This window comes from Phoenix dactylifera, chromosome 1 (assembly GCF_051530095.1).
Source record: "Phoenix dactylifera cultivar Ajwa chromosome 1, Ajwa_hap1_PhDact_Kaust_v1.1, whole genome shotgun sequence".
Taxonomy (NCBI): Eukaryota; Viridiplantae; Streptophyta; class Magnoliopsida; order Arecales; family Arecaceae; genus Phoenix; species Phoenix dactylifera.
This window is the reverse complement of record NC_143190.1, coordinates 17,435,767-17,460,649: the sequence shown is the minus strand read 5'-3', so window position 1 is coordinate 17,460,649 and position 24,883 is coordinate 17,435,767. Positions and strand designations below refer to the sequence as shown.

At 39.8% G+C, this 24,883-nt stretch overlaps 1 protein-coding gene across 1 annotated transcript; it reads left to right on the top strand.

Annotated features, from left to right (window-relative positions):
• Window positions 1-1,056: 1,056 nt before the first annotated feature.
• On the top strand, window positions 1,057-6,828 carry LOC103714424 (uncharacterized). Its single transcript, XM_008801665.6, has 4 exons — window positions 1,057-1,864; window positions 3,912-4,064; window positions 4,383-5,075; window positions 5,415-6,828. The coding sequence occupies exons 1-4, from the start codon at window positions 1,550-1,552 to the stop codon at window positions 6,489-6,491; spliced, it is 2,238 nt and encodes a 745-aa protein (XP_008799887.3). The 5' UTR covers window positions 1,057-1,549; the 3' UTR covers window positions 6,492-6,828.
• Window positions 6,829-24,883: the final 18,055 nt, after the last annotated feature.

Genomic DNA, 24,883 nt, shown 5'->3' with positions numbered 1-24,883 from the left:
AAAAAAGACGAACAAAAATTTATTACTTAACTATAAGTTGCATCTAGTTGGATTATTCGAATAATGGCTCATTATACCTAGGAATGGTAGCAGATTAGGTACCCGCATAATTTGCTCTATCCGTATCCGAATCCGTTTAAAATTCTATTATCCGAACCCATTGGAAATTCGAATTTGCCCAAAAGTTTCAAACCATCCCATCAAAAAAGGAGAAATTCATCACGTGTCCTATAAAATTTTGCTAAATGAATCCTATTAAGGTTCGAGATGGGTCAGATACTCAAAAAAAACCGTCCGGCTGCCATCCCTAATTATAATATTTTTTAAGCTTGAACCACACTTGTGGGCCATGCTTGATGCCATTGGAAATAATATTTGCCGTGCCACTAATTGTCTCCTATAATCATTTTGTTGTAAGCATATATTGAATTTGTAATTGTAAAGTGTATCTCTAACTTTTTTTCATGCAATTGTAATTCCCTAGTGCTATTTAACCATGTACAACGAATGAAGCATGCCCAATAAACCTCCTCCATCGCTTATCTCATCAATAAATAATAATTTATCATGTTCCCATAGAAATTCCTTTTTTTTTTGTTACTTCTATCTTAAAACAAACTAAAGATAGTTCGTGGATAATTAATTTGGTAGCTTTAAGTCTACTACGGCTCTATGAATTGTTGATGATCATTTTTTTGAATATTTTTGGAAATGTTTTAATGCCAAATACAAAACATATCCCGTGTTAATAACTTTGTTGCTCCAAGGCCAACCGTTTTTGGTCATATCCTCCAAGTATTTAATGGTATCCAATAATTTCTGATATCCGGATGATTTGTTTTACTAAATCAGGTTGCGCGTATTGTGGATTTACTTCTTTTACCAAATTACCCCACTTCCCATCCTTATCTCCCCACGTCATCAGTTCAATATGAACCGTTGGATCATAATCCCCAATGGAAGTCCCCCGTCGAATTGAGGACCCCTTTAAGAAATTCACCCGTTTCCTGAAATGCGCCCCTCGACATTTCAGGAATCCGAGCCTCTATAATAATTAATAGTTTCAATTTAGGGTCATTTTAGTAATTGCAAAGATACCCAGGTTGGCCTCACTGCTCTTAGCTCAGCCATTACCCTTTGGTTAAATAGGAGATAAGATAAAAGGAAGATCCGAAAAAGGAGAAAACGAGAAGATAAAACCGGCCGTGGTTTCGGAGATCTCCAACGCCCTTTCTCTCTCGTTTTATTGTTCTCTTTTTTTCTTTTCTTTTTTGTAAACTTACTGTGTAAATCCGTATCGCCTTCCCGGTATATCCGCGTCTCCCTCGCGTTTCCCCCTTCTTCTTCCCGTCTTCGCCGGTCTTTCCCCAGATCTTCTCCCCCAAATCCCTTCCGGCGAGCGATCTGCACCAGTTTCCGGGTTTCTTTGCCGACTTTGCTGCGAAGACGCGGATTTGCTCGAGGTTACGGGGCTCGTTTTGGTGGAGTTTTGGAGTTTTTGGGCGGCGGAGGAGGAGGAGGAGGAGGAGGGTTCAAGCTTCCGGCGGGGATGGTGGCGAGGATGATGAGGTGGCGCCCGTGGCCTCCGCTGATGTCCAAGAAGTTCCAGGTGCGGCTGGTGTTGCGGCGGATGGAAGGGGTGGAGGCGGAGGCGGCGGAGAGGGTGACGGCGGAGGTGCGGTGGAAGGGACCGAAGGCGGCGCTGAGCAAGCTGCGGCGGACGATGAAGAGGAACTGCACGAGGGAGGAGGAGGTGAGAGATGGGTCGGTGGAGTGGGACGAGGAGTTCGAGAGTGTGTGCTCCCTCACGGTCCACAGGGAGAACTCCTTCCATCCGTGGGAGATCGCGTTCGCCGTCTTCAATGTGAGTACTAATTTTAGCCCTTTGATGTTTCAATTGAATTCTTTGTTATATTTTACTCGTTTTCAGTTCTCTTGTTTTTGTTTTCTTTGTAATTTGTCTTTCTATTAAGGAGGTTTAGCTTCTCCTTAGATGCATGTTTTTTTCTATTTTGAGTAGTATAGTTGGCTTTTTTTTGCTGCAACCTATATGCACATTTTTGATTATATGTTAGAGATTTTCTATCTGATTTTTTTGACCAATTTGTGACAGCTAATGCTCTCTCTCTCTCTCTCTCTCTCCATCTTTTTGGTACATTTAAATATTTAATACAAATGACATCTTACAGCTGGAAGTTAGGGTTTTTATTTGCAAGGTCAATGATCTTTTCTGTCCTTCCATGAATATTTATCTTGGCATGTATTTCTTTGGTATTTTTTCTGTTTGATGTGCTTGAGAAGATGATTGATTTTTCAATCTTACTCTCCCTTTTATTGGCATCAATCTTCCATCCATCAAAAATTTTGTTGATTGAAAAGTTTTTCTTTTAGATGCCTCCTCTTCTCCAATATGGATATTCTTTGGATTATCAACGGGAAAAAAAGGTTTCTAATTTTATCTTTTATGAATTTTTTCCCCTTCCTTTAAGCCTTTTTTTGGCACTTATGATTGCAAGTCCTTATAAAGTATCTAAATTTTTATCTTGATGCATAATCTAGAGTTCGGACCAAGAGGTTAAAGTGTTAGAATTTTTATTTTGTTAAATGTTGTTTAGTTTTAAAAACACGATTCTGTCCTTGGTTGAGAATCCTCCCTCCCCCAAAAATTTTGAGCCTTTTTATATTTAATAGAGGTTTGGGTATTTAAAGAAAGGGAGCCTAAAAATAGAAATTACATTATGACATTGTGGGAAAGATCATAGGGCTGGAATTTTCTTCTTAATTTGGAAATTGTAATTCGGGCTTTTCAGGGATTCATTAGTCTTATTGCTAAACAACAATAACCAGCTATAAAATCTTTTGTAAATGTAAAAAGGACTATCACTGAAGATCATTATTTTGTAGCCAGCCTTCCAAAATCTGTGCATGCGCCATGGATAGCACTCAACTGGCCTCCTGCAGGTTCCATGAATGTGATTTGTGGGATGCGTGGCCAGTCATGCGCAAATTCATAAATGCACAAGTTCACCCAAGTTGATGCCTGCACATGGTCATCACCTTTTCCCTTTGAAGGACCTTCTCATTCACCCTAACTGAAACATAGGAAACTTACTTTATTTAAGCAACTTCTACAATCATAGTTTCTAAACATTTTTTCTTCACAAAAACATTTCATCCTTTTCATCTTGTTATCGCTATCCATAAAACAAGATAACTTAAAAAACTGCAATGGAATAAGTCATGACTAAATTACAAATGAACTGAAGATATGTTGCAAGAAAGTAATAAAATAACCAAAAATAATTAGCATTTATTCCTGGTATTTCAAACCTTGAGTTCTATGATTGAATTGAGACATTCAAGTTCAAATTGTTCGCTGAAAAATGAATCTTTTGAATAACATTGTTTAAGTTCATCTTGGGCTTTGAAATCATTTTATCAACTTAGGGCCTTTTTTGAAACTCCCACTGCATCCTGCTGGATCATCATGAAAATACCATTGGGGTGGGAGAGGAGGGCATGAGAGAGGGAGAGAGAGAATGTAGGGGTCACCAGGGTTTATCACAGTGGGATTAAAATGAAAAAGTCCTCTTGAATTCTTTTTTCTCTTTTTCCCTGGGGGGACAGGCACTTGCAATCACCTATCCTCTCCTTCTCCTTCTCCCTCTTCCTCTCACTTTCCTGGTCTCATTCCTCTTCCCTTCCTTTCTCCTGCTCTCTTCCAGGATGATCCTGCTGGATCTGTCAGGAACTTCCTAAACAGGGCCTTAGAGGGAAACATGCTAATAGCTGATTTTTGTATTACAAATGTGCTCATTGTCTCATCGTTTGGCCCTTTTGTGTGAGTGTGTCTGTGTTGCATGCATATCTTGTTTATATATCGTATTGACCTCGTTTTTCTTGTGTTTTAGGGTTTGAACCAAGGATCGAAAAACAAGGCATCTATTCTTGGAATGGCTTCATTCAATCTGGCAGAGTTCACAACTTCAGCTGAAGGAGAGATTGAGTTGAACCTTCCATTGTTGCTGCCTGGTGTTGCTACTGGGTCTCCTCCATCACTTCGTGTACGTCAATTTATTTATTATGCTGTGATACCTTATTGCATGGTACGACATAATGATATTTCTTGAGCATTCTTCTTGTATTTTCCTGAACAAGATTGCTCATATGATTCCCAGTTAGTTTACTACAAGAAGGCTAATGCTGCTTAATATAGTTATGGTGATCATTCCGGTACTCTGTAACATAATTGTACTATCATTTTAATACATTGTTGATTTTATTATATGTGTATTTAGTTCCCAGTTTTGATCTGAGGTTTCAAAATTTTGTCTCCACTGAAATCATAGTTTTTCTGACTTGGGAAGCTATTCATGTTCCAGCTGGTTCTTGGCTTATTGGAATTGAGAACATCCCAGGAATTGCCAGAGATGGTGCAGAGGCCAATAGTGCCTGCTCCATTGTCCCCTTCATCTGGAGATGCTCTCTCTTCAGAGAAAGATGAGCTTTCGGCTCTTAAAGCGGGATTGAGAAAGGTGAAAATTCTTACAGAGTTTGTGTCAACCCGGAAGTCTAAAAAGGCATGCCGGGATGATGAAGGTAGTGAAGGCAAGTGCTCTGCGAGGAGTGACGATGCAGAAAAAACATACCCATTTGACACGGACTCTGTTGATGATGATCTTGATGAAGGAGAACTGGAAGATGGGAAAGAGGATTCTAGTATTAGGAAGTCGTTCAGTTATGGCACATTGGCATCTGCTAACTGTGTTGGGGGTTCGTTGTACTGTGATGCGAGGACAGATGGGGAATACGAGGACTGGGTCTACTATAGTCATCGAAGATCTGATGTGGGCTATTCACATGTGGAGGAGACGGCATCACCTGTTCCTGAACAATCTATGTTGCAGACTTCAAAAAGGAGTATCCTCCCATGGAAAAAGAGGAAGCTAAGTTTTAGATCTCCTAAGGCCAAAGGCGAGCCACTATTAAAGAAAACCAATGGAGAAGAGGGAGGAGATGACATTGACTATGACCGTCGGCTGCTGAGCTCTTCTGATGAATCTCTCTCTGTGGTGGTATGCTTCTTTGCTGCTATATTTTGTTATTGCCTTGTCATAATCTCTCTATGTGATAGAAGTAGGACATGTTTAGCTGAACTCATTGTTGTTCTTTGATCTCGGATTTGCTATGCTATGTTTCTTCTTAATGCAGAAACTGTCCTTTTAACATCTTTTTGAGTTATAAGAATGTTAATAGGCGGCCTCTTAGATTGCTTTTAGGTATAGAGAAGGTTGTTGAATGTGGGTATTCATTGTTGTATGGATTCGTCACAATTTATTTGTTTTTTCTTGTTCATAAATAGATAGGAAGTAGCGAGGAGGAATTTTAAGTCTCTTGGTTGATTTTGTTTGCAGAGACAAAAGGTGGACGAAGATGGTGCTACAAATCGCTCATCAGTTTCTGATTTTGGTGATGACAGTTTTGTGGTAGGCAGCTGGGAGTCAAAGGACCTAGTGAGCCGTGATGGTCACATGAAGCTTTCCACCCAGGTCTTCTTTGCATCGATTGACCAGAGGAGCGAGCGAGCTTCTGGTGAAAGTGCATGCACAGCTCTAGTTGCTGTCATTGCAGATTGGTTTCAAAGAAACCGAGATATGATGCCTATCAAGTCTCAGTTTGACAGCCTTATTCGAGAAGGTTCTCGTGAGTGGAGGAACCTCTGTGAGAACCAAACATACCGGGAGTGCTTCCCTGACAAGCATTTTGATCTTGAAACAGTTCTTCAGGCGGAGATCCGCCCACTTTCTGTTGTTCCAAGGAAGTCTTTCATTGGGTTCTTTCACCCTGAAGGCAGTGATGATAACAGTGGCTTTGACTTCCTGAATGGTGCCATGTCTTTCGACAACATCTGGGACGAGATCAACCAAGGTGGACCAGATTTTCCGACCGATGGAAGTCCTCACCTCTATATTGTGAGCTGGAACGATCACTTTTTTGTTCTCAAAGTTGAACATGATGCCTATTATATAGTAGACACACTTGGTGAGAGGCTTTATGAAGGGTGTGACCAGGCTTACATTCTGAAGTTTGATGAAAGCACAACAATTCACAAACTTTCTGGCGAGAAGAAGACTGCTAATAGTGAGGCCACAGGAGCTGGTGGTGCGGATGGTTTGACGCAAGAGCAGCATAGTGGAAATGAATTTTCGGAGGGGGAGCTTGTCTGCAGGGGGAAAGAGTCCTGCAAGGAGTACATCAAGAGCTTCTTAGCCGCGATCCCAATTAGGGAACTGCAGGCTGATATTAAGAAGGGGCTGATGTCTTCGACACCTCTCCATCACCGACTCCAGATTGAGCTCCATTACACAGAGCCATTCAAGGAGGTGAGTGCAGCGGTACTGCCACTAGCAGCAACGGAGACAGTCCCTGAGTTTTCGTGGCCATTGGATCCGATAGCAGCATTTAACCTAACACCAGCAGTTGTCGTATAGAGAATGGAGAGTTACTTGGTGGAGGGCTGGCTGTCCTTTCCTTTAACTTGGATTAAGTGTGTTACATTATAGGTAGCTGCTGTCTATTTGAGATGGATGGGCTAAAGCAACGATGCCCATCAAAGAGTGGTCCTATCTTTTCTATGTTTCTTTTTCTTGCATTGATTTTAGCTGATTTTTATGCTCTTGTTATATGTCATCTGCAGCCCTCATTTTGTAAAGTGGTTTTTAGTTGTCTGGACTTATCCAAGTGCCTGATAAACTGCATAGTGGCATGTAAATATCCTTAATGGATGGACTTATCGTTTGCCGGTTTTACGAGCTGCTATTTCTTAAATTTTTTTACCGATACTGCATGGAACTTAAAGTTTGTTCAGACCTTGAGTTATAAACAGATCGATATTGTCTTGTGGATGGAGCTTCCAAACTGGTTTTGCTAGCCGACATGCCATCTATAAGCAAAAAGCTGTAATGCTCTCCATCAAATGCCCCCAGATAGGTTTGTTAAATATGCGGCTTTATATGGGAAGTTGCTTCAAATCATTTGCTTTCCGTATCGCTAAATTAAATATGATGCTAAATTACCAATCTCATTTATGATTAATATTAGTTACATAAGATGTAATTTTCTGATATCTCATTATCATCTCAATCAAGCCTTTCAATGCATTTACGACTTGAAATCGATTGTTAAAAGAATTTGCATACTTAGATTTTGCCGACCAGCCTGCAGAACTTTCAATGTTAAATTATTGCAAATATAGCCTGCAGAATTTGCCGTTCCGCATATTTGGAAAATATAATATTTTGGGCCTGGATTCGGCCCGTTAATGCCTTTTCTCTCTACTCGACCCATTCCCCTAACCACCGCGGAGGAGCTGACTTCAGGACTCTAACGGAGCATCGGAAGTTCCCCTTTCACCCTTCTATTCATGTCTTCCCTTTCTCCAATTCCTCTGTAGTTGACATAGAGGGAGCAAATGGAGGATTGTGACATGGCCCACAAGATTGCTGGGCATTTGCTGCTCAGAGTTAGGAGATGGATCCGAGATATGGATTGTCCGAAATGACATAGAGCATCGGAAGGATTCTCTTTGAAATCATTGGAACTCTAAATCTTCTCATAATAAATTTAATGCAAATTTAATGCAAACGGCTTACAATTTGCTATTTAGGAGCCAGCTGATAATGTAGGTTGGGTGGAAGATCAGCACAGCAACCATCTGGTTGCATCTTCCTTTGCTCATGTCGTCTTTTGCTCCATGTACGAACTTAGACTCTATCTGACTGATGATTCTTGCTTTGGCAAGGTTTAGTCCATGTCTTGGGCATTGATGGCAATGGGATCTTCTACCGCATCCAGCGTACATTATAAGGTAGCCTTGATATTTTCTCCTGTCTCTGTTTCACCCCATCTCTTGAAATGCACCTACTTTGGACATGCTAAATACTGGTTGAACTTGGTTTTGGCTTCATTTTAACATTGTAGAGCACTATTCTACATATTGTAGGGAGAACTTGATCAGCATAAACCTCTTGTTGGTTATTTATTTACTTTGCTGGAATAAATTTAAAACTTCACGAGACATCTTAAATTTGGTTTTATATTTATCTTTTTAGGTTGGAAAAATGGACTAATCTAGTGGACTTTTGTTGAGTACAACAGCCACTAGTAGAAATACAATTTCTTTTGTACGTCAAAATCTTGTTAGGGTTAATTCTTGTACCTACTTTGTGAGAGAGCTTGAATTCAGTTTCACATTAAAGTTATGACTGTAATTTATAGGTAAATGAAAGGGGATAAAGAAATGATTTGAGTATATAAGGGAGACTAGTGCTTTATATTAGTGCTCCATATCATACCAACCTTATGAAATAACTAATTACCTTATGCTGCAAGACGCAAAGTTTTTATTTCGCAGCTATGGGAGCATTTTCTCTTGCTCCATTCTCTTCCATTTCTAGTGTTTCCTCTCTTTCCATCTTGGATAGAATAACCTTCTGCCCTTGGTGCCCAAGCTGGCCAATAGAACCATGCACATCAAAATTGAAATTAAGTCCACACATTAATCGGCATGCAAATAGCCAACCTGTGCAGTGCTCCCTCTGTTTCAATAGGTTCAAGGCAAAGGGATGGCATGATGATCATCCCTTCAAACAACATGGCCCTGCTTGGTTTCATTTCTTCCCTTTAAACAACATTGCACTGAAAAGGAATTCAAGGCTTGGACTCGGTTTGTAGAGCCAAAATGCAGATCATGCCCTATTGGAGCGTGGATCGAGGACCAACTCCGAGCTTGACCAGTCAGGCTCGCCACCTATAGTCAATTTGCCATTAAAGAAGCAATCAAATAAACTTTATATTTTTGTTATCAGCAATTATATTTGGTACAAGCCAATCAAATTCAGTCCTAAGTAATGCTACTCTAGCCCAATTTGTGGTGCCAAATAAAAATTGTATGCCTTGCAGCATAAGGGAGTTGGTTAACTCATAAGGTTGGTATAACCAGTTGTAAATGCATTGAAAGGCTGATTGAGTTAATAATGCAAAACAATCGATCTCAAGATATTATAAGATTACATATTCTGTAACTAGTATTAAAAATAAATGAGATTGGTAATCTACTATCATTTTTTCTTTTGGTAAAACTAGTATGATGTTTAATTTAGGAATATGGAAAGTAGATGATTTGAAGTAACTTCACATATAAAGCTGCATATACAATACATCTAGTTGGGGCCATTTGTTATTAAAATACATAGAACAGAGAGCACCCCTTAAGACAAGCATTACTTTTTTTTGGGTTAGAGATGGGCATTATAGCTAGCAAAACTGGCTTGGAAGCTCTATTAATAAGAAATCATCGATCCATTTATAACTCAAAGTCCAAAAAAATTCTAAGTTCCATGCAGTATCAGTAAAGAAATTTTAAGAAATAAGTAATTAGGGAATAAAATTCCTCTACCGCGCACCAGAGAAAATCATATGGGGCAGTCTTTCTTTGCTGCTATGTATCCTATTGCATCTATTTTAAAGTGAAAACCAAAGAGTCATTGTGGGATAAGACTCCTACTAATGGAATTAGTCCATCTTGTGATTAAAAAAAACAACATGAGGCTCTCCACCCATATCACTCTGTTCTTTCTTGTCAAGTTGTACTTTCCTCTTTATCCTTCCACGAGGCCTTCCTCCTTTTCCCCAAATCTCTCTCCCCTTCTTCGAATCTTCTTCCTCGTGAAGGCGTCTGTCCTAATTGTGCATTACACGACCATCGAATATTTACTAGGGAACACCATGTTCTATAGATTTACCTGGAGGTATGTATTAGGTCGCTGTTGAGTTTAAAAAACGTATCAAAAACCCTTCATGTGTGCATCACCTAGACATATACTATGTACTGATATACACGATATTCTGAAAATTACATATCAATTTGCTTGAATTTGTATCAATTTACCTGAAGGTGTATGTTGGATCGTTATTAGATATGTATCAAATAAGTTTAAAGTATGTATCAGAAATCTATTGAGTTTATATCACCTGGATATGTACTATATACTGGTGAATACAATATTTTAAAAATTGTGTATCAACTTGTCTAGATATGCATTAATTTACTTAGAGATATGCATTAGGTTGCTACTGAATATGTATAAAAGAAGCTTAAAGTATGTACCAAAAACTTATTGAGTGTATTACTTGTACGTGTACTATGTAGTGGTGAATGTAATGTTTTGAAAACTATAAATCAATTTGCTTGGAGGTGGGTATGAGTTGTTGGATAACTAATTTGCTAGTTGTAAACCATCTATACATATACAGGTGAACATAGTCCATAGCCACAAGGAGGAAGGAACTTCGTATTTCGGAGGAAAACAAACTTCGGGACGAGAAGGAAAGCCTCACAGATGGATAAAGAGGGAAGGATAGCATGATGAGGAAGGATAGAGGGATACGAGCGGATAGTCTCATTGATAATGCTTCACATATTTTCTTTTATTAAGTCATAGGACAAATGGATTCTATATGTAGGAGGAGTCTCGTTCCACTTCGACTCTTCAGTTTTCACTTTAAGATAGATGCGATTAATACATACCAAGAAAGAAAGATCACTCCATACGATCTCCTCTGGTGCGCGCATCATAGGATTTTTGTTTGTAATTAGCTATCAATGCATTCATGTCAGCCCGCAAGATGAAGAAGGGATGAGAGATGTTAGCTTGTTGGAGGTTGACGCTAGCTTGAGGGACTAGGTGATAGAGGATAATAGCTCAAGTAGGTTTTGCTTTCTTCTAGCTCTAGCTCAGTTTGAAGTTGTTTCCACTCTCAGCCTTCTTGGGTTGACACTTGATTGCATCTTCTTCAAAGTCATGACACCTTTCTTTACGTCAGAAAAGAAAAACTTCCTAATTTCTAGGTGCTCCCCTCATGGCCTTCTATCCACATGATCTTCCCAAAAATTAGCCAACATCAATCTAGTTGATAACTAGTTGATTTTTCTTTTTCTCTTTTTTTTTTCCTTTGTCAGATTAGTTTTTTTTTTTTTTTTTTTTTGGTGGGGGGGGGGGGTGGGGGCGGCGGGGGAGGGAGGGAGCGGAGGGGGGGTGCGGGGTTAGGGGGTACATGGGGGGATAGTTTAGGTGAGGACTTTGTGAAATATTAAAATAAAAAAACTACAACAGGATGTGCCGAAACTACAACAGGATGTGTCGCTGGTCCCATGCATGGTCCTGCAAAGTGTGGTTGATGGGTTTGGCTTTTCTTATTTGAAGTTTTGCTTCAAATCTGTTTTAGGTGTATGAGAATTAAAGCCGACAAGGAAAATGAGAGGAGTTGCATATATAAGATCAAAGAAATTGTAATAAACTTCTGAGCCATGCACCAACATGATTATCCTAGTGCTTAGGTTATCTGCTTATCAGTTCAGCAACAGGAGCAATTTAGTTCTAATGCTTATTGGATAAGTAGGTCATCTAATGTAGCATCAGACCATAGCATCACCATTATGATCCATGCTTGATATTTTCTCCTAGTTCTGTTTCACCCATCTCCTGAAATGCACCTACTTTGGATATGCTAAGTACTAGTTGAATTAACCCAAAGATGAGAGAGGGAGATAGCACACTTGGTTTTGGCTTTATATTAACATTGTAGAGCACTATTCTACATATTGTAGGGAGAACTTGATCGGAATTAAATCTTTTTGTTGGTTATTTATTTACTTTGCTGGAATAAATTTAAAACCTCATATTTATATTTTCAGGCGGGAAAAATGGACTAATCTAGTGGACTTTTGTTGAGTGCAACAACCACAAGTAGAAATACAATTTCTTTTGTACGTCAAAATCTTATTCAGTTTTGTGGATAAACATGAAACTTTGTGAGAGATCTTGATTCAGTTTCACATTAAAGTTATGACTGTAATTTATAGGTAAATGAAAGGGGATAAAGAAATGATTGAGTATATAAGGGAGACTGGTGCTTTATATTAGTGCCCCATATCATACCAACCTTATGAATTAACTAATTGCCTTATGCTGCAAGGCACAGAGTTTTTATTTCGCACAGCTATGGGAGCATTTTCTCTTTGCTCCATTCTCTTCGTTTTCTAGTGTTTCCTCTCTTTCCATTTTGTTGGATAGAATAAGCTTCTGCCCTTGGTGCCCTAGCTGGCCAATAGAACCATACATCAAGATTGAAATTAAGTCCACACATTAATCAACATGAAAATAGCCATCCTATGCAGTGCTCCCTCTATTTCAATAGGTTCAAGGCAAAGGGATGGCATGATGATCATCACTTCAAACAACATGGCCTACCTGGTTTCATTTCTTCCTTTCGAACAACATTGCACTGAAGAGGAATTCAAGGCTCGGACTCGATTTGTAGAGCCAAAATGCAGATCATGCCCTATTGGAGTGTGGATCGAAGACCAACTCCGAGCCTGACCAGCCAGACTCGCCACCTATAGTTGATTTGCCATTAAAGAAGCAATCAAATAAGCTTTATGTTTTTGTTATCAGCAATTATATTTGGTACAAGCCAATCAAATTCAGTCTTGAGTAATGCTACTCTAGCCCAATTTGTGGTGCCAAATAAAAACTCTATGCCTTGCAGCATAAGGCAGTTGGTTAACTCATAAGTTTGGTATAATACAAAATAGATAAAGAAATGGAAATTGAGCTGGAAAAAAAAGAATGGGCTCTACTTCTTCATTGTAGTATACAAGGATTCTATATATAGATGCCGATGATCCTTCTAGTGACTATCTTTCCTAGCTGTTAGCAACAGACTAGCAACAGAAAAAATAACTTCTGGTAGCAACAGACAAAACAAACTTCTAATATAACGAACTTTGCCAGCTACGTAAGGTGGTACATGTGCAAGGGTGAAGCATGTGAGTTTGTAATTTTCCAATATCCCCCCTCAAGTTGGAGCATGAATACTAAGAATGCCCATCTTGCTGAGGAGTGGATCAAGCTGTGCAGCTCCAAGGGGTTTAGTGAGTACGTCTGCCAATTGGTCATTGGTGGAGACATGAAGAGTCTTGATGAGGCCAGTAGTGAGTCGTCCTCAGATGAAGTGGCAGTCAACCTTGATATGTTTGGTACATTCATGATATACAGGATTAGCTATGTGTATCGCAGCCAAACTATCACAAAATAACAGTGCAGACTGCTAATGGGGAATGACAAGCTCCTTGAGTAATTGAAGGAGCCAGACAATTTCTGCGGAAGTAGTGGCCATTGCATGGTACTCGGCCTCTGCTGAAGACCGAGAGACAGTGTGTTGCTTCTTGGATTTTCAAGAAATTAGAGATTCACCAAGGAATATGCCTGTGCCAGTAACTGAGCGACGAGTATCGGGACATCTAGCCCAGTAGAATCTGAAAAAGCTTTCAGATGTAGAGGAGACTTGCTGGAAAAAAATAAGCCTTATGTGAGGGCCTTCTTGATATAGTGTAGCACCCGAGTAACTGCATCTAAATGGGGCTTGCAAGGTTTGTCCATAATCTGGCTAAGAGTTTGAGCTACATAAGTTAAGTCTAGTCGTGTAGTTGTGAGATATAGCAAACGCCCAATAAGCCTTCTATAATGAGCGACATCCTGAATTTCTTCTCCAACATCTTTAGAAAGATTTAGCTTTGGATCAAGAGGGCATGCAACAAGTTTGGCAGCAAGTAAACTTGTCTCTTCAAGAAGCTCTAAGGCATATTTCCGCTGGCAGATGGTGATCCCTTGTGCAGATCGAGCCACTTCAAGGCCTAAAAAATATTTTAGAGGCCCTAAGTCTTTGAGCTTGAACTGCCTGTGAAGGAATGCAACAAATTCATCTACTTGTGCTGCATTGTTGGTGAAAAGAACTATATCATTGACATAAATCAAAAGCCCGACAAAGAAAGCACCACTATCGTGAATGAACATAAAACTGTCAGCTACAGATTGTAAAAAACCATGAGGCAACAATGTTGAGGAAAACTTGGAGAACTATTGCCTTGATGCCTGTTATAATCCATACAGTGATTTGTGTAGCTTCAAAACCTGTGAAAGATTTGTGGATTGAAAATCTGGTAGAAAGCTCATGTGAACTTCTCCATCCAACTCCCCATGAAGAAAAGCATTGTTCACGTCAAGTTGGTGTAAATGCCAGTTCAAATATGATGCCAAAGCCAATATAGTTCTGATTGTCACCATTTTGACAACTGGAGAGAATTGTTTCCAAGTAGTCCAGCCCTTCCATTTGAGTGTAACCTTTAGCTGCAAGGCGGGCCTTAAATCTCTTTATGCTCCCATCTCCATGATGCTTCACTTTATATATCCATTTACAACCAACTGCTGATTTCCTTACTGGTAATTCAGTCAATGACCAAGTCTTGTTCTCTTCGAGAGCTTGAATCTCAAGCCTCATTGCCTCTTGCCACTCGGGTGATTGAGAAGCCTGCTCAAAAGTTTTTGGTTCGAGATATGTAGAGATAGCAAAGGTATGTGCTTTGTGAGATGCAGAGAGCCTATGATATGAGAGAACTGAATGAAGAGGAAATTTTATACCTATAGCCGCAGGAAGATCCTTGGAGGAGGTAGCTAAGTGGTAGTAGTAATCAGCAAGATAGCTGGGCTATCTTCTAACTCTCTCAGATCGCCTAAGGATTGTGGGAGATGCTGGAGGGTCAGGTAACGATGAAAATTTAGATGAAAGAGAATCTGCATCAAGGCTTTCAGTGGAAGTGAAAGTCTGTGTTGAAGTATTTTTTGGAGGAATTGTAGCTGGAGAAGTAGGTACTGATGTATCAACAATTACAGGGGAAGGCATGATATGTGTAGGAGTATGAGATGTATCGGAGATGAAGAATAAATGAGAGTAATCCGAAGCATATGGGAAGATATGCTCATGGAAGACCACATCTCTAGATACAAACATAGAATGATTATGTAGATCATAAAGACGATAATCTTTTGTTCCATAAGGATATCTAATGAATATGCAGGTCCGAGCCCAAGTGTCAAATTTTTTTCTATCATGAGCTAAGGTATAGCAAAGACATCCAAAAATCTGCTTGCAATCATAGGTTGGTGGAGATGAGAATAACAGTTCATGCGGTGTTTTGCCATTTAAAACTTTAGAAGGAGTTCTGTTGATGATGTATGTTGCGGTTAAAATATAGTTCCCCCAAAATTTTAAAGGCAGAGAAGCTTGAAACTTAAGAGCTCTAGCCACCGTAAGAAGATGTCTATGTTTTCGTTCAACGACTGAGTTTTGTTGTGGAGTGGTTACACATGTTAACTGGTGGATTATCCCATGGCTTTGAAAAAAGTCTTTCATGATGAATTCGGTTCCATTGTCTGTCCTAATGGCCTTTATTTTGCTATTGAATTTTGTTTGCCCCAGCATGCTAAAATTGCAAAAGAATTATTCTGTTTGGGACTTATCGTTCATTAAGTATAACCATGTGCTTCGGTGAAGTCATCAACAATGATAAGAAATAGCAGGAACCATCTCTTGCAGGAATGGGATATGGTCCCCAAACATCACTATGGATTAATTCAAATGGGGATTTAGTACGTATCATGCTGGAAGAAAAAGGTAACCGAGTGTGTTTAGCCAAAGGACATATAGGGCAGACATGTTGTGGAGTGATTGATTATAATCCTATTTGATTTTGATGAGCTCAAAGCATTTGAGTATATCTTATGTTGTACTAATGAATTCAATCTAGTGTTTCAGTCAAATACTTGTAAATTTATAGTTAAGTGTCTCTAGATTTGGTTCAATACATTTTGGATAAGTAAAGAACTCAATTTGAACCAAAGTCTGAGACTCGAGTCGACTCCGGAAGATTACGAGTCGACTCCAAGCATATCAGAAGCACTGGCACAGGCTCGAGTCGACTCCTGTACATTACGAGTCGACTCCGACTGAGAACAGACAGACGGACAGAAAGATCCATCTCAGAACCTGTCAACGAGTGGACTCCTGAAGAGCGCGAGTCGACTCCGATGCTTGCCGAGTCGACTCCAGGGTAGTAAGAGTCGACTCCAGGGAGTTACAGACAGAAAGACAGAGAAGTTATTTTGGACCCTGAGAGCCGAGTCGACTCCCGAAGAACTCGAGTCGACTCCGATGGTTGGCAGGTCGACTCCAAAGAAAGCGAGAATCGACTCCCAGTGTGATACAAGGCAAAAGTCAGAGAGCAAATTTCGGACACTGAGAGCCGAGTCGACTCCCGCAAAGTTTGAGTCGACTCCAAGACAGCGCGACCCCAAAAGACAGAAGACGGTATTTTTGTCTCTGAGAGGCGAGTCGACTCCAAGACAGTTTGAGTCGACTCCAAGGCAGCGCAACCCCAAAAAGACAGAAGACTGTTTTTCGGATACTGAGAGCCGAGTCGACTCCGAAACAGTTCGAGTCGACTCCAAGACGGCACGAGTCAAAAGACAGAAGATCGGGAGTTCGAACTCTGAGCGCCGAGTCGACTCCCAGAATTTCTGAGTCGACTCGAGTGAGCAAACTTGAAAAATGCATCCCTGGATTCCTTACGTCGAGTCGTCTCCAAAAGTGCCAGGTCAGCTCCAGACTTTGGGGAGTCGACTCCGGGTTAAGTTGAGTCGACTCCCAGTCGAGACAGCACTTTAATTTAAATCCGGAATAGTTGCCGAGCCGTCTTCAGAAAAGCACGAGTCGACTCCTGCAGCAGCCGAGTCGACTCCTGCAGCAGCCGAGTCGACTCTAGATCGCGCGAGTCGACTCCGATCCCAACAGAAACATTGTCAGGATGTGCAGAATGTGCAGAACGGCTAGGAGATTGTGTCTAACAGCTAGTTTCCGTGGGAAATGGCTTAAATAGCCATAGAGAACTGTAGCAAGGTAGAGAAGTGACATTTCATTCAAAGAAAACAAAAAATCTTCACCTACCAAAGGATTTCAAAGGAAAAGAAGGAAGAGGGGCATTAAACTCCATCCAACCAACTCTTCCCAGCATTAAAGAAGTCTCCTTCAGTCATCAAGTCTTCGAGACACTCAAGAGGAGACCCCGAGTTCGAGAAGCCCTCCTCTACATCTTCATAAATTTATTTGAGGGCTCTTAACTTCTCTCTTATTTATATCGCTGAATATCTGCTTGTTAAGAAGCTTTATTTTTCTGTTAGCTTTTGTTCAAACCATTTGTTCCTTACTTGATTCAATCATGGGATTGAATCAAGGGTGTAAAGGTTTGTTGGTGAGCCTAGGTTGAAACCAACGGTGTAAGGGTTTGATTGTGATCCCGGAAAAACAATCGGGTGGTTCTAGTCGGTGAGCCTGGGAAAACCGACCGAGTTCGTTGTGATCTCGTAAAACAACAAGTTAGATTGTGAGCTTGTAAAACAACCGGCTGTAATCCAAGGGGTTATAGTGAATTTCCAAGTGAGGCTTGGGGAGTGGACGTAGGAGCAAGGGTTAGCTCCGAACCACTATAAATTTTCTTGTGTTTGTGATTGCTTTGTTGTCTCTTACTTTCATTTCATTCACTGCACATAACATCTAATTAATCCACTTACAAAAAGTATTAATTAGTTATTCACAAACCTTTTAATTGCAATAATTATTTTAAAACCCAATTCACCCCCCCTCTTGGGTTGTCTATCTGGGCAACAAGTGGTATCAGAGCCGGAACTCTATTACCCAAAGAGTAAAAGATCAAAATGACAACCCCATTTGGATCTTCTCATATTGAGGGCCAGTCCACCCATAGACCTCCATTCTTTAATGGATCCGACTACTCATATTGGAAGGCTAGGATGAGAATATTTATCCAAGCCCAAGACTATGAGATGTGGACCACCATACTTAATGGACCATACATCCCATCCATTTTTGTAGAGGGTGTCACTATACCCAAACTTGAAAAGGATTTGGATGACAATGACATAAGGAAGGCACAACTAAATGCCAAAGCAATGAATGTGCTTTATTGTGCTTTAGATAGAAATGAATTCAATAGAGTCTCTACTTGCATTTCTGCAAAAGAGATTTGGGATCGACTTGAAGTGACCCACGAGGGCACAAATCAAGTAAAAGAATCTAAAATAAATATATTAGTTCATAAGTATGAATTATTTAAGATGGATTCTAATGAAACAATCACTTGCATGTTCACTAGATTTACTGACATTGTCAATGGCCTAAAAAGCCTTGGCAAAAATTATACTAACAGTGAACTTGTCAGGAAGATTCTTCGTTGTCTACCAAGGTCATGGGAAGCCAAGGTAACGGCAATCCAAGAAGGCAAGGACTTGAAGAAGCTGCCACTCGAGGAGCTACTTGGATCCCTCATAACGCATGAGCTAACAATGAAACAACACAATGAAGAAGAGTCCTCTCACAAGAAAAAGGTAATAGCCCTAAAATCTGTTTCTACTAACAAAGATTTATCTTGCAGCAGTAGCAGTGAAGAGAAAGACAATGAGGGAGATGATGATGAGGCTCTTCTTGTAAGAAAATTCCGTAGATTCATCAACCGAAAGAAGTCCTCTCATCAAAGGAGAGGCCCCTCAAGTTCCTATCACAAGGATAAAGGTAAGAAAAGGAAAAATGAGGGGATCGGATGTTATGAGTGTAAGAAGCCGGGGCATTTCAGAGTTGATTGTCCTTTGTTGAAGAAGGGGAGCAAGCACAAGAAAAAGAAAGTCCTCGTCTCCACCCTATCGGACTCCGATACATCATCATCATCATCGGATGAGGAACAAGAAGAAAAGACCAACCTCTGTTTTATGGCTAACGACAATGAGGTAACATCCGAAACACATTTAGACTTTACCTTCGATGAATTATATGATGCTTTCAATGAATTAATGGACGAGTATAAGACAATAAACCTTAAGAACAAAGAATTAAAACTAACTAACCAAACTCACCTCCGTAAGTATGATACATTAGTTAAGGATAAAGATGTTATCATTAAAGAAAATTCAGAACTTAAGACAAACAACCAAATGTTAATTCAAAAGACTAATACCTTAATTAAAGATAATGAAAGACTGACTAAAGAAATATTAGAACTTAAAAATAATAAACAAATCATAAAAGAGAGTCTCACAAAAGACCTAAATGGACTAAAAACAGAAAAACAAAAGTTGGCACTAGAACTTGAAAAGTACAAGCCTTTTGTAGAAAAGTTTACATATAGCTCTGAAAAATTGGAAATGATACTTAATAGTCAACGAGCTGTGTTCAATAGAGCTGGTTTAGGGTATAAACCTAAAAATAAGCAAAAGCTCCTTAGTAATTTCTTTGTAAAAGCAGGGAAAAGCAAAACTAAGAAAATAACATATTTTTGCTGTGGAACATTAGGACATAAAGCAAATGTGTGTGATTATAGAAAAGAAAAAACTAAAAAAAAAATTAAAAGGGTTTGGGTTCCAAAAGGAACAAACATTACTAACCATGAAGGACCCAAGAAAACTTGGGTACCTAAAATTGTATGATTTGCTTGTGTAGGAGTGTCTTGCAGCCAAGGTCGACAAAAATTGTTGGTACTTGGATAGTGGCTGCTCAAGACATATGATGGGTGACAAAGATCAATTCTTCACCCTTGAGCCTAAGAAGGGAGGTGCTGTGACATTTGGAGACAATAACCAAGGTCACATCATTGGTATAGGTAAAGTACAAATCATCCCTTCAACCTTTATTGATAATATTCGATATGTTGATGGTCTTAAGCATAATCTATTTAGCATTAGTCAATTGTGTGATAGAGGTTTTGATGTTTTGTTCAAACCTTCTTTATGCATCATAACCAACTCAAATGACAACAGTTTAGTTTTTAAAGGAATAAGACGTGGCAATGTGTATGTAGTAGACCTTGAGGATCTTGCCAAACATAACCCCTGTTTAGTTGTTAATGAAACTAAGGATATTGATGCAAGTTGGTTATGCCACCGTAAGTTAGGTCATGCAAGTATGGATACAATATCAAAACTAGTTAAAAGAGATTCCATGATAGGTTTACTAAAACTAAAGTTTGAGAAGAATAAAATATGTGAAGCTTGTCAATATGGCAAACAATCAAGGAACTCCTTTAAATCCATAAATTGTGTCTCTACCTCTTGACCTCTTGAACTCCTACACATGGATCTATTCGGACCAACTAGAACCACAAGTCTAGGTGGAAATAAATATGGTCTTGTTATTGTAGATGATTTTTCTAGATATACTTGGGTCATGTTTTTAGCTCATAAAGATCAAGCATTTTCAGTATTTAAGAAATTTCATAAGAAAGTAGCAAATGCTAGAGATACTTCAGTCATAGCTATTAGAAGTGACCACGGAACAGAATTTGAAAATCATCTATTTGATGAATTTTGTAGTAAAAAGGGAATATCTCATAATTTTTCTGCACCTAGGACACCACAACAAAATGGAGTTGTAGAAAGAAAAAATAGAACCCTTGAGAAAATGGCTAGAACCATGCTATGTGAAAGTAACCTCCCTAAGTACTTTTGGGGAGAAGCCATTAATACCTCATGTCATATATTAAATAGAGTTTTATTGAGACCCATTATAAAGAAAACACCTTATGAACTTTGAAAAAATAGAAAGCCCAAAGTAAACTATTTTCATATTTTTGGATGTAGGTGTTTCGTTCATAATAATGGGAAGGATAACCTAGGTAAATTTGATTCAAAATCTGATGAGGGTATATTTTTGGGGTATTCTACAACTAGTAAAGCCTATAGAGTTTTTAATAAAAGAATCCTTGTTATTGAAGAGTCTATACATGTTGTTTTTGATGATTCTAGTGATATCTCTTATAGCAAGAGAGTTGATCTTGATGATGATGCTGAGATTCTTGAAGAAAAGATTGATGAGATGACATTACAAGAAGATGAACAAAAATTAATTGGAAATGCATCATCAAGCCAAGAGGCAATTGTGGATCATGGGCTAAGGCTTGGAGGTATGCTCATGGGCATCCTAAAGAATTAATTTTAGATGATCCATCTCAACCTATTAGGACTAATAATCATCTAGCATTTGTCTCACATTTTGAACCTAAACACATAGAAGAAGCTGAAAAAGATGTAAATTGGATAAATGCAATACAAGAAGAACTAAACCAATTTACTAGAAACAAGGTATGGAACCTAGTTGAACAACTCTCTGAATATTCAATTATAGGTACCAAATGGATATACAAAAATAAACTTGATGAAAATGGAATTGTGATTAGGATTAAGGCTAGACTAGTAGCAAAGGGCTATAATCAAGAAGAAGGTATAGACTTTGATGAAACCTTTGCTCCTGTAGCTAGACTTGAGGCAATTAGATTATTACTAGCATTTGCATGCTCTAAGGATTTCAAATTATTTCAAATGGATGTAAAAAGTGCATTTTTGAATGGGTATATTAATGAGGAGGTGTATGTAGAACAACCTCCTAGTTTTGAAAATCATCAATACCCCAATCATGTGTATAAATTAAACAAAGCATTTTATGGTTTGAAACAAGCACCTAGAGCATGGTATGAAAGACTTAGCAAATTTCTACTAATCATGAGTTCTCTAGGGGAAATGTAGATACAACACTGTTTCTAAAGAAGAAAAATAAAGAAATGTTAGTAGTGCAGATTTATGTTGATGATATTATTTTCGGTGCTACTAAAAATCGCCTCTGCGAAGACTTTGCTGACTTGATGCAGAGTGAGTTTGAAATGAGCATGATGGGAGAGCTGAATTATTTTCTTGGGCTTCAAATCAAACAATCTGAAGAAGGGATCTTCATCAATCAAGCTAAATACATCAAGAAAATGCTTAAGAAGTTTGATATGGAGGAAAACAAGTCAATCAGCACACCCATGAGCTCATCATGCAAACTAGACCAAGATGAATCAGGTAAATCAGTAGATCAAAAGATGTATAGAGGTATGATAGGATCTTTATTATATCTCACTACAAGTAGACCTGATATCATGTTTAGTGTATGCATGTGTGCTAGATATCAATCTAATCCTAAGGAATCTCATTTAATTGCAGTCAAAAGAATCTTTAAATACCTAATAGAAACAAAAAATATAGGTTTATGGTATTCTAAAGAATCTAGCCTGAACTTAATAGGATACACAGATTCAGATTTTGCTGGTTGTAAACTTGATAGAAAAAGCACCAGCGGGTCATGTCAATTCTTAGGAGAAAATTTAATCTCATGGTTTAGCAAGAAATAAAACTCGGTTGCATTATCTACTGCTGAAGCCGAATATGTTGCTGCCGGGAGTTGTTGTGCTCAAATCATGTGGATCAAACAACAACTTGAAGATTATGGAATTAAACAAGATAAAATTCTCATTAATTGTGACAATACAAGTGCTATTAACCTAACTAAGAATCCAATTCAGCACTCAAGAACCAAACACATTGAAATAAGACATCACTTCATAAGAGATCATGTACTAAATGGTGATGTTACCCTTCAATTTATTTGCACTGATGATCAACTAGCTGACATCTTCACAAAATCCTTGAGTGAAGAGCGATTTTGTGTGCTTAGGAGAGGATTAGGAGTGATTGATCCATCCTAGTGATGTTCTTTTCTAGTTCATTGATTTTGATGATTAGCTTGTGTTAAATATAGAGTTTCTCAACTATGACTATCAAATCAGATCATAAACTTAGTAATTATCCCTTGTTTGGCACGAAAATAGCATGATTTTTAGGTGCGTGCCAGAGTTCGAGTCGACTCGGATACGTTTCAGAGTCGGCTCATGAGGGGGAGTCGACTCGCACATAGATAGGAGTCGACTCGAGGTCGATGGCATCATAGGGGGAGTCGACTCGCGCATATTTTGGAGTCGACTCGAGGTTGAGTCGACTCGCGGTCGGAAATCCGATGTTTTAACCCTAATCGAAGCATTTAATCGACACTTCTATTCACCGCCTCCACTGTTCACAAACCCTAGAGTCGTCTCCGACCTCTTCTCCGACCTCCACTAGGGCTTTTCCGTCGAGTTTCTTCCGATTCCTCGTGTCCTTTCCCCCTCTCTAGGTCTAGGATGCCTCGGAAAGTAGTTGTCCCGAGCCGAAAGAGGCCCCAATCCGCGAGCGGCGCCGAGCGACGGTCCAAGGCTCGAAATGAACCCGTGAGGCCACAACCTCCGGTTCCTTCCCCGCCGAGGCCGGTTCCCTCGCGTCCGTGCGCCGGGAAGGCGGTCTCCACCGGGAGGTATGTCAACTTTGACTACCTCTCCCGGGAAGGCTTCACAATAGGGGATAGGTTAAGGGCCCAAGGGTTAGAGATGTTTTGCTCCCTAGATCTCCCTACTTACCCGGGGCTAGTTAGGGAGTTTTACGGGACAGTAGCCAGGGTTCATGATGGGATACAGGGAACCATAGCAGGTGTCCCTTTATTTATTTCAGAGGATTTTATTGCACAAATCCTTCATCTTCCCCAAGTAGGGGTGTTTCCCTCTCACCCAGCCGATAGGACTGAGGCCCTTACGGCTATACTAGGGAGTCCACCCCAGTCCCCCCTTGATGAGGTGTCCGCTAGTCAGCTATCAGTTGAAATGCGGCTCCTCTTAAGTATTATATCTAGGACCCTCTTTCCTAAGACCGGCCGCTTTGACTTTGTATCTGAGAGGGACCTAGCCCTAATGTACTACATTCTTCAAGATACCCCAATCAACTTCCCTAAGCTTATCTATAAATACCTATGTGAGCCTCTAGACAAACCTAGGCTCACTCTTCCCTATGGGATGTTATATACCCTGATCTTTAGGGAGTCAGAGGTCCCCATTTCTGAGGGGGAACCCTCTCGCGCACTGCGATACACAGATCGCATGGGTGAGGGAACCCTTCACAGGATGGGATTTCATAAGGTTGAGGGAGCCTGGGTCCGGAAACCATCCTCTTCCACACCTACTGACCCTACTACTCGACACTCCCCCAGCCCTGATCATGATTCCGATTTTTCCACCTATCCCTCCACTTCAGCACCATCCACTTCAGCCGGACCCTCCTCTTCAGCACCACCTACTCAGCCACTAGAGGTCCGGATCTCTCCTGAGCAGCTTCGGGAGTTGCGGCAGGAGATCGTGCGGGATCTTCGGGACGACCTACTGAGGGAGCTCCGAGGTCCAGCGACTGCCCCCTCTACTGCAGTGGTTCCTTCATTGGCAGCCGTGACCGAGATGACGGCTCATCTGAGGGAAGAGATTTACAATGTCAGAAGCCTTATACAAGCCCAATTCTCAAATATGAGCGATGTCACAAGCAACACAAAAAAGATGCGAGATGACATCCGACAGGACTTAGGCAGGCAGAGTCAGGAGGCCGAGCGTCTGGCAAATGTATTGATCTCCAAGTTGGATACTCTCCAGGAGAATCTGACTGAGCTCACCTCGATCCATAGTAGGGCCACCTCGGCGATCATCACGCAGCTAGGGAACATCACAGATGGGGTTAGTCTACTTATGGAACAATCCAGACTGAGCAAGGGAGCCACATCCTCCTCAAAGAAATCCTAGCTTCCTTTTTTTTTTTTTTTGATATGTACTTACTACTTTTTGATTGTATCTATAAGTGTACTTAAACTTACATCAATACAATGAGTAGACATTTTTCTTCAGTATTGTGCACATTTGATCTCTAATTGCTTGTGTGATGTGCTTTCTTCCTTTTTGCTATGATGACAAAAAGGGGGAGAAAATATATTGAATAAGACATGTAAAGGGAATCAATACAAAGAAAACTTTTAAAACACACAATAATTTGCTTTTAGTGGATTCGATACCTCGAGGCTCGTTATCTCTCTGTTGGGGCTCATAACGGAGTAATCTCCAGAATCTATTCAAGGGATATTCGGAGATTAGTTGAATCATACTCAAGAACAAATTGGCAGATTTTTCCTCTAAAAACCAAAAATT